The sequence below is a fragment of the Camelus dromedarius genome, chromosome 7, assembly GCF_036321535.1.
Source record: "Camelus dromedarius isolate mCamDro1 chromosome 7, mCamDro1.pat, whole genome shotgun sequence".
Lineage (NCBI taxonomy): Eukaryota > Metazoa > Chordata > Mammalia > Artiodactyla > Camelidae > Camelus > Camelus dromedarius.
This window is the reverse complement of record NC_087442.1, coordinates 4,875,222-4,885,869: the sequence shown is the minus strand read 5'-3', so window position 1 is coordinate 4,885,869 and position 10,648 is coordinate 4,875,222. Positions and strand designations below refer to the sequence as shown.

The following is a 10,648-nucleotide window of genomic DNA, read 5'->3' as shown; positions in this document are numbered from 1 at the left end:
TGCAGTGCATCCATCCATTCAGATATTTTCTGAGCACCTACTGTGTGCTGGACACTGTTCTCAGTGCCACGAACACAACAGAACTCTGTACTCTGGAGAGTTATGTCTGACCTTGACCCTTGAATACCACAGGGTCAGTTCTGCTTCCCAGTGTGGTGATCCCATCCACAAAATGGTTGATTTGATTATATGTGTTCCGAGTGTGGTGTTGCAGCCGGACTCTCAGTGACGGGGAGCACGTTACCTCGGCGTGGTGGTGGGTGGCAGCGGCAGTACCGGTTCTGGTGTTTCATGTCCCCCCATGTAGCGGGTGCCGCCCTATTTACAGATGAGAAAACTGCCTTAGAGGTGGCAGCAGTATTCGGTAACCACCTGCCTGGCAACTAGCAGCAATCAAGAGGGTGACCAGAAGGATCTAAGGAAGCCCACAGCCCTACCTGCACAAAACATTCCAACCATGGTGGGGGCCTCTGAGGGTGGAGGGGAGCAATTCCGCTCACAGACCCCCAAGACCAATCAGCTTTAGTTGATAGAGACCCGCCCACCCCAATCCAGGCACACCACCCACAATGTCCGCCGCTGTCTGCTGGGCCCGGCTCGCCTGCCTGCGGCTACATCCTCCACCAGCTCCTGGAATCCAATCTCGCAGGCGGGGCAAGAAGCCTTCAGGAGGACAGGTTTTCTTCTTTAAAAGCCACACTGAGTAGCACCAGGATTAAGGTTTGCAGCTATTTTATTTACAAGTGTACATTTAACACAATGAAATAAACACTGATACATGAAGCCTAGTTAGCAGTAGTGTAACAATCTGCATCATTTTGATGGTTACATTATTTTAAACAACAAACTACACTGAAAAATTAATGCGATAAAATTCTTGGTCATAATATTATTAAGAAATACAATATATAAATTGAAAATATGATTGCTTAAAATTTGAAAATGGAAGTGAACTCATTTGGACAGTCAGAGTTTAACATAATCTGAAAGGGGCGGGTGGGGGAGAAGCTCTGACCCAAATGAAATCTTTCAGGTTAACAGAAGAAAAATGAAGCAGAGTTTATCTTAAAGGGTAATGGGCAGTTTGCTTCCTCAGGTAGGATGGATCCCCAGTGTCCTCAGGTTCTGCAGTAGAATCACATCACTGAGCAGGAAGACTTCCCTTGTGAAGCGGCCCCATCAATTTTTTCTGCCTCCAAAATTATCCTTCTAAAAACATCAACAGCAGTCTGAGAAACAAAGAGAAAAAGCAATTACAGTATTAATTCTGAAGGGGAGCCTGATAAACATGTTATTGGCAGGACTGGATAAGGCCCACTGCCCCTCCTGCACGTGGAGGTTCAGGCGTGAAGACCAAAGAGGTGGCCCCAGAGCTGCAGGAGCCTAGGGTTCTGCCCTCCCCCACCTCACCCCCCACATCACTCCCGGACTCAAGACCAGCAGAACTAACCTCAAAACAAGCTTCTGATCCGTGTTCTCACTTGTCACTGCAGGAGCCCAAGGAGCCGTCATCCCTGGGCTCTGTCCACCATCTGCTGTGGTCCTCCTCCCACCCACTCAGCCCCCCATGGTGTCTCTGGATCTCCAGGGTCCATCAGCACCCCTCAACCCCCAATGGTTCTCAGGCCCCTGGTGTTCTGGGACCTAATGCAGGGCCGGGTCCTTCAGGCCCCTTTCCCTCCCACTTCTTTAAAACTCCCAGCTTTGACTCTCAGGCGGTGAGTTGATACACATGACCCTCGAGCCTGCTGCTCCCAGCCACACACAAACCCCGAGTTGGCCCGCCTTCCGCAGCAGCATCTCTGCCTCCACCACCGCTCAGGCCCCGGCCCCTCACACCCGCGACCTCCTCTCTCTTTCCTGCCTGCAGCCTCTCAGCCCCATGGACCAGCCCTTTATAAGAAGTCACTGTCATTTAGGGCAGGACATCCTCACTCAGGCCGAATGTCAGAGCCTGTCCTTTGAATGTGGTCACTGTGATAACTGAAAAATGCTCCCGTTTCAAAAGCCTCGCAGGGCAGTGCCTGGATCTTGTCATTACCAACCCTCATGTACCCCAATGTCAAGTACCCCGCCAAGACCCCTGCCTCCTCACTTTCTCCTGGAACCCTAAACGCAGCCATTCTCAACCCCACAACCTGCTGCCTTGATCCAAACATGTCTTCCCTGTCCCTTAATCCTCCTGGGCCAGCAGAGAGCCAACAACCCACCATCAGTCACCGTCCTTCAACTTCCTCCTCGGCCAACTGTCCGCCTGCTCGCTGTCTGCATCCACAAGGAGACAAGATCCAGGGACACATGTGCTGACTGGTCCCACTTTACCCCAGGACCCTGAATCCAAAGGGGATCCTCAGTCCCCCAGCAGCCCAACCACATTTCCCGAGTCCAGTCACTCCCCTAGATGAAGGTTTCATGCCTCCCCCGTTCGCTGAAATGTCTAAACCCCTCCCCCGTTCCCACACTCAGAGCTGATAGCTGTGTTTTACGCTAGCTGGGAAAACAGAAGCAGCTTTCATAAGAGAACTCCACACACTCAGTCCACAAATGACTATCCGCTGAAATCTGGGCTATTCTACTCTGGCTCCCTCTTTCCTACAGGTACGAACGAGGCTCGCCACATTAAGCTAAAGCAGCCCCAGCCCACCTCTCCTGTCCAATCAAGGTCGCTGGCTTCAGCAAGCTCCCCGCTGTCTGCATTATCAATTACCCTCCTTCCCCATGATTATACAAACAAGTCATTATTTACTTCATCCTAAAAAAATGCACAGAAAACCGTGTGGAAAGACGGATGCCAAACTCTTGCAAAGAAAATACAGCGTGCCTGGAATCTGGCTTTCTACATAAATCTCAGCACTCTCCGTGATGATGTGTGTGATCTGACTCTGTCAAGGTAACGTTCTCTCTCATCAAATTACTGAAATACAACCTGTGAGGCTGCCACAGTAAAGACAGCTGCAAACACACCCCTGAGTTCAGCGACAGTCCGAGTGCAGGAGTCTCAATGACTGGGTAATCTTCACTACCGTGCACTCTGTTATCAACAAATCTGACTGAGCTCCACTGAGGACACTTTAAAAATTTTTGGATTTTGGTAAGCAATACAAAGCTACACTTGAAAATTTATCAATAAAAAAATTTGAACAGTTCACACAGATTGGTCTCTGATCACGTGACTACTGACGTGGGTGTCTTTTCACTTACAAATTCTCTCTCTTCCTACTAAAGAGGTATTAGTAGTAAGCATACTCGTGTGCATGTGGATAAGAATCACTTACACCTCCTATATAAGGAATTAGAACTGCTAATTACTAGAGAAACTCACTAGACTTAGGATCCAATTATCTTCAGCCCATTCAAAGGCAGGGATGATCAGGAGTTGCAAGAGACACGACTGAGAGCTGGGAAGTATCTGGACAATTTAAGGTAACTGGTCACGATCGCTGCTTTCCAAGGATCTGTGTATCATCATTGTATTAACCTAATTTGGGTACAAGAATCTTTTTGCCTTAAAGGATTATTTCGTGTCTACTAAGTTATCTGTTGACCTGATGAAGATGCTAAAGCAACTGAGACAGTTGGATCATCTGATCTTCAAGCCTTTCTGGCTGAAGATGTTTGAGGCCACCCTTGCCTTCTTTTAGAGTTTTATTTATCAAAACTTAAAGAGAATTACAGCAATCGGAATTTTTTCATTTTAACTTCAAGCCTTGAGCACAATTTATGTTTTACCTAGGCATTCAAAAAGCAGTATGTGACCTTTTAAAGGAAACTAAAAGGTTATAGAGTGAATCTGTCTAGAAATATATTAAAAATTTTAAGGTGTAGAAAAGTGTAACATAAACTAGATGAAGAAAAAGCCTGCGTCCTGAGACCAGATAGTGTGTGTGTTAATTACATACCTTAAACAAATCATTAGAGGTCACTTTCAAAAGATAAATTCACCTGAGGCAATACGCCTTACTAAGCAATCCCTCTTAATTACACTGGAGGAAGGGTCCATAAAGAATCTACACCGTTGAGGTCGCTGGAAGGAATAATAAACAGTAACACACACTTACAAGAGTAACACACACACACTCACACAGGGGTTACATGAACCTATGTGAGTAGTGAAACAATATGCTGAAGATGCCTACGTGATTAAAAGTCAAACAGAACAACTATTTTAGGATCCTCAGATTTTCACCAAAGAGAAACAAAACAGTGAAGTTAGCAAGCAGAACCAAAGACAGCTTGGGGCCACTCAACTGCACTTCTCCACCTCAAAAGTTTTTTTTAAATTGAGATATAATTGACACAGAACATGTATTAGTTTCAGGTGTACAACAGAATGATTTGATACTTAAGTATATTGTAAAATGATCACCATTTGTTACAGTTACAAACTTTTTTTCTTGTGATGACAACTTTTAAGATCTATTCTTAGAAACTTTCAAAGGTACAATATTGTTAACTATCATCACCACGCTCTACATCAGATCCCCAGTACTCACTTATTTTATAACTGGAATTTGTACCCTTTGGCCATCTTCAAATTTTTATTATGCACATTTTCAACCATACAGAAAAAAGGGAACAACTGTACAATAAACACTGAGCCCCATATGCAAATTTAACACGTGTTAATATCTCTGCTGTATCTGCGTGCTCCCCTCTGTTGACCCACCCATCTATCACATCTGAAACTAAGTTGCAGACATTATGAAACTTGGCCCCTAAATATTTTGGTTTGCATTTCCTAAGAATAAGAACATTCACTTCATAATCCCAACACCATCGTACACCTAAAACCATTAATACTACTTCCCTAATATAGCCAGAACGTAATCAAATCTCCCCCACTGATCAAAAATGTCTTTTACACTAGGGTTTTTAGAACCAAATTCCAGTTAAGGTTCACATAGACTTTTTATTACAGAACTGTCCCTATTTCTCCGTCAAGAACACTTTAATCTCTATTACACGTTGGTCCTGCACAAGGCCCATTCTTCCCATCCATCAGAAAGTATTGTGAAGAGGAGAGAGGATTAAAATTTGGGTTAAGCTTAAAATTTGGTCCAAGTTCCTATACCATATGAAGTACAGAGTGACTTTAGAGAAGTTATTTACCTCTTTGGATCTTAAATTCCTCACTTCTAAAATGAGACAGTTCAACTAGATGATCTTAAGCGCAGATTAGACACCCAATAACTGTCTGATTTAATTCAATTGCACAACCTCTTACTATCTCACCTCTTGCTATCTGAATTCTCACTATGTGCACTTGGGAACTAAACGGATGCAGATAAAGCTCTTCCCATCTGGAACTCAGGACCAATTACACAGATTTAACCTCCTTCATGACAAACAGATATGGGATACGTGGGCAGACCAAGCACCTACACTAGATACAGAATCCCCGTGCCGGACACTATGGAGCACGTGAAGGTTACTGATACTGTCTTGGGTCTCCGAATGAGTTAAAGGGGATAAGAGAAAAAAACCACTACTATTTGAGCTGGATGAATCATGCAGGTGGGTCACTGAGAAGATGGAATTCAAGCAGAACCTTGAGGGCTCAGGGGTCTTACTGTGGAAAAGCAGCAGAGCTGGGAAACAACAGCTGACAATCCCCACCAACAACGAGCCACACCCCCCACTGAAGGAGTTTTGTCAGAGAAATGAAAACCGATTAATCTTATTTGAGGATCAAACAAGAAAACATGTTGAAAATACTTTTCAAAACTACAGAACACCATATGAATGTTAAGTATGCAGTTAGTTAGAGAAGGACTATTTCAAATTAGAGAAGAATGAGAGTAAAGGGGAGGCGTCTGAAAGCACCCATTGTGTTTAAGGAAGTGGGAGTAGCCGGAGTGACTGAAAAGCACAGGGATGCAGTGAAAGGAGAAGCCGGAAAAGCACAAATCACGCCCTGCACTTAGTGCCCCGCCGAGGGAGCTGAGCCCTGTTCTACAGACGGCGACAGCGCACTGGCGGTTTTCCAGTGGCGGGTGCCCCCATCTGATCTGATCTGTGGCTTTAGAAGGTTAACAGCAACAAACAGGAATACACGGTGAGAACGTGGAGGCAGGAGACAAGGCTGGACGCTAGAGGTCTAGATTAAAGCCAAGGAAGGAACAGGAAAAAGAAGATCTGTGAAGCCTTCTGAAATAGAACTGACATCCCTCCTCACCTATGCCTTTAAAGGAACAGCTGCAGGGCTGAAACTGGTAACAAATGCTTGTAAAATAGGTCTTATTAGTCTCTGTGTTAACAATAACACATGCGTCTAACTCAGTTTCATCCCACAGAAAAAGGGGGGAGCTGTGGGCATAAAATTATTTCCGAAGTGATTTAAGGATCATTCTTCTTTTCTGTGTCTGGACTCACGTCTGTAGTCACCTTTAGTATAAAACAAAAATAAGACTGTATGTTCTCAAAGGAAGTATTTCCTTTACTATTAATTAGTTTCTTTTTATGCTACAAGTATTCTAGGTCCCATTATAAGTAGAATATTGACTGAATTAAACATCAATAGTATCTTCCCAAAGCAACCCAAAGACTGGTAATAGAAATGGTGGTAGGATGGGGTTGTCAAGCAGGAGTGATGAGGTGGCGGTGACGCGCTAAGGAACACACGCCCAGGACTGACGGGACGCGGGGCGAAATGCATTAAAAAAGCAAACAAACAAAAAACAAGTACCTGATTTTCTTTAGCAGAAGATTCCAAAAAAGCTGCGTTCCAAGATTCTGCTAACGCTTTCCCTTCTTCATAACTGATCACCCTAAAGGAAAAAAAAATTCTAATTCAAGGACTTGGCTCTTATAAAACATCTGTAATTGAATTATGAAACAGGCTCCACCTTAATCAACTTTTCTCTCATGAAGCAGAAGCTTCCTCCACTCAACCTTACCATCCCGTATATAACACAGGGGAGCATTTTAGCTTCCCCTGATCTGAGGAACAGAGCAGACACTGCCTTATGGGGTTACTCGTGCTCTGGCAAGCTCTTACAGCTTGGAGAACAGGACTCCAGTGCTGCAACATCTGTAACAATCGACTATTTTAGAGCTGGCCAGGCTGTGAGTGCTCAGAGACAGGGCCGTTCTGCAAGGGCCTGCAGTGCAGTCCTGCTGTGCACAGGCTGCAGGCCTCCCGCCCGTGAGTCTCTTCCTCTCGGGATGCTGGGCTCCGTGGGAACGGGGGCCTCGCTCCCTTGTTTGCACTCTAAATCTTGAGCCCGGTACTCAAAAAACTTTTTGTTGAACAAATGAGTGCTCTGATCACCTTTTCAGTCTGCTTTATGCAAAATAGCAGAAGAACCTGAAGATAACTTTCTATAATGTTTGCTCCCTTTTTTACAGGAAACATGTTCCCAGGTAGGTGAGATTTTTACCGCAGCTTTGCTTCTGCTATGCACAATCACTGCCACATTTCTGAACACAGAAACAGATACGCTACAGCTAAAAATACTCTTGCTATAAGAATGATAATTAAAAATGGAACTTCAGTGACTAAATCAATTTAGACTTGATTTTATAAATCAGAAATTACTTAGAAGCTACATACCTTTCCATATGTAGGTCTTTCTTATTTCCAACCAACATAATAGGTATTCTATTAACGTAAGAAAAAAAAGCCAAAGTACACTAGTCAGTGCCCGACTTTATTGTTCAGAAGATACTATTACGAGTCTACCTAACAAAAGAGATAAATGATTACTACTTACTGCACTTTCCCCACCATATCCAACAACTTGCCATGGATAACTTTGATCACTTCAAAACTGTAAAACAAAACAAAAAGCATGAGATCAGATATCCATTTTAATGGTGATATTTTAAAATGTCTGTTATGGAACGTTCACGGTGGGAAAAATAGAAAATGTCAGACTCACCATGTTAATATAAAATAAACAGAACACAAGGATTCCTTAATTTTTTCCTACTAATCTATTTCACACGTGCATGTGCTCAACACCCAGTCGCCCTTACTGAGAATATTCAAAGTGGAATAGGTGAGAGATGGGAAATGGGAAAGTCTACAACTGGGAGGATTTAATCTTCGAATGAACATCTGCAGAATGTTCCTTAGCGAGAGGGTCCTAGCAATCAGCCTGTGTTCCACACCAACATGGTGAAAACACACAAAAAGTAAATGAGTTAATGTACTTCCCATTTCAATTAGAAAAGCTCACCTCATGTTCAATCACTATCTACCCAGGCAGCTTGAGGTAAGAGAGAGTTTTTATTCCATTGGTGTATAAGAATGTCTACTGAGATAATTTTCCCCCCTTAATAACCTGCTTGCCCAACAAGACAACCACTAAAAACCACTGAAGTTTAATTGCTACTCCTGCCAATGCCAGCATAATGCTTCAGAAGGATTAATGTAAGCACAGGAAACACAATCAAGTAGCAATAGCAGTGAGTCTTTCTTACCTTTTGATTGATGTAACAGAATACACAAGAATATAACCATTAATATCTATGGAGTATGTCTGAGGAAAGATGGAATATTCATCCTGTGGGAGAAAAAAATAATTCCATTTGAGTAAAGCCTTCATATAGCATAATGAGCAACCATTTACTCAATGTTTCTCATATCACGTGGTCAAAGGAATCAAAGTAAACAAAAAGTGGATTAATATATTATTCTAGGAACATAGCCTACACACTCAAGATTTAGTGAAGACTAGTTTGGTGTGGGGGAAATAATATGCTTTAACCCAATATTGAAAAATGACTCATTCTAAGACTTTTGAGGGAAGTCGAATGTCTGCTATAGTTTCTGGGAGAAGGTGGAAGGAATGAAAAGATGGCTGGTTCCGTGAGCCTGTATCAAGGGAAAAGCACCACCATCTCTATTCTATGGATAAGAAGTCCAGAGTCTCAAGCCTCACAGGAAATTCGTAAGTGCTTTTGGTTTACACCATAAATCTGTATTTTCATCTGTTCTCTGCACGTGAGTCAGTATGGCCTGAGGCCCATCTACGGGTCACCAGTGGGTTGTTACCAGCACTTGAAAAAGAGGAAGAGGAGGGAAGAGAAACAAAACACTAGACCCGGTCAGAATACTCAGACTTTTTCGGATCAAATGAACTATTTATTGAGCAACTTCAGGAATTAAAAAGAAAGGTACACATTATGCAATAGTATGTTAGTACCAGTTTTATAAAGCTTTATGAAAAACTCTCCTGCTTTAGATACATTATTATTAAAGCATAAAAGAGTGTCTAATGTCAATGCAGTATGCAAGAGTGCCACTGTCTGGCACAAACATTTCATTCTCAGTTGAAACATTATTGTTAATATACCACATATACTCAAGCACTATTACAGAAAAATTACAGCAAGCCACCGTTATATCAAGTAACTGTCTCTGTTAACTTTGCAATTCCATAGTGTGGTTGCGATTATGACCCTGAATCACTGCCCTACGTTAAAATGTCTTTAAAAAAAAAAATCAAAGAAAAGTTTTACTATCAATTCTTTGATATTATAAATAGTCATCAATCAGACAATAGCATTTCAACATCACAGAGATTAATACACATGCAAAACAAAAACTTTGAGTTATTAGTTCAACTTTGAATTCATTTCAGTGTTAATGCTGAAAAACAAATTGTTATTAATGGAATGACAGATCCTTTGACCCAGATTAAAAACAAAATTCCAAATGACTGAGTCACCAGCTCAGCTACAGTAGACCAAATACCTTTTCCCTGAAGGGAAGATGTGGGACAAAAAGAATGATCATATTCATGATGCAAGTGTGAAAAACAACTAGTTAGAAAGTATAATGGAGGGAAAAAGACTCTCTACTATAACAGTAACCAAAAAGGACAAAATTCCTAGGAATAAAAGTTAAGAAAATAAAAGTATTTCTTCCATTTGAAGAAAATCTTAAAATACCCCCAAGAGATAAAAGATTTAAATCAGCAGAGAGTACGCCACAGTCCTCAGCAAGAAAGAATATGCAGAACCCTGAGGATATCCACTAGTTAATCCGAATATATAAATGTAACATGATCCTGATAAAAAGTATACTTTCTGGGAAAGAATAGTAATTGTAGAGGCAGGTGGTTGGAAACCAGAAAGCTATGGTAATTGAAACAGTGCAGTACTGGCTCATGAATGAAGCCAACGAGGAAATCTACAAAGACTCAAACAGATATGGGAATTAGGTACATGATAATACTGGCATTTCAAATCAGTAAGGCTAAAGTAACCCTCAACGAAATGCAGCGGGAACAAATGCAGAGCCATCTGGGGGTAAATGGCTAAGCTGGATCTCTAACTCACACCTTAGCAAAGATGCATTCCAGTATCAGTTAAAAAAAATTAATAAATTCAACATATGAAAATGAGAAAGTTCTTCATGGCTGAAAATCTTCCAAATAAAAAATAAAAACCACAAACAGAAGACAAATTGAAAATAAAACCTTCCAGCTCAGATCATATACAAAATGCTAATTTTCTTCACGTACTAAGGAGTCTTTCAAATCATCAAGCAAAGACCAGACAAAAGACAAGGGTGAAGAACACAAATACACATGAAAATGCAAAGAAAAGGAAATACAGATGTCCTCAAACACAGGAAAATACGGTCAAGTTCCTTCATAAGAAAAATGTTTATTAAGATGACACCGCAGATTGGCAAATA

General features: G+C 41.9%; 1 protein-coding gene across 1 annotated transcript in view; it reads right to left on the bottom strand.

The window, feature by feature from the left end:
• Positions 1-715: 715 nt before the first annotated feature.
• RHEB (Ras homolog, mTORC1 binding) overlaps positions 716-10,648 on the bottom strand; it is a 41,781-nt gene continuing 31,848 nt past the window's right edge. Inside the window, exons 4-8 of the mRNA XM_064487199.1 lie at positions 8,425-8,507; positions 7,713-7,769; positions 7,553-7,600; positions 6,686-6,767; positions 716-1,229 (exon numbers count right to left, since the gene is read on the bottom strand). Coding sequence (XP_064343269.1) covers positions 1,137-1,229; positions 6,686-6,767; positions 7,553-7,600; positions 7,713-7,769; positions 8,425-8,507 — 363 coding nt within the window. The 3' untranslated portion in view covers positions 716-1,136. The remainder of the gene's footprint in view (positions 1,230-6,685; positions 6,768-7,552; positions 7,601-7,712; positions 7,770-8,424; positions 8,508-10,648) is intronic.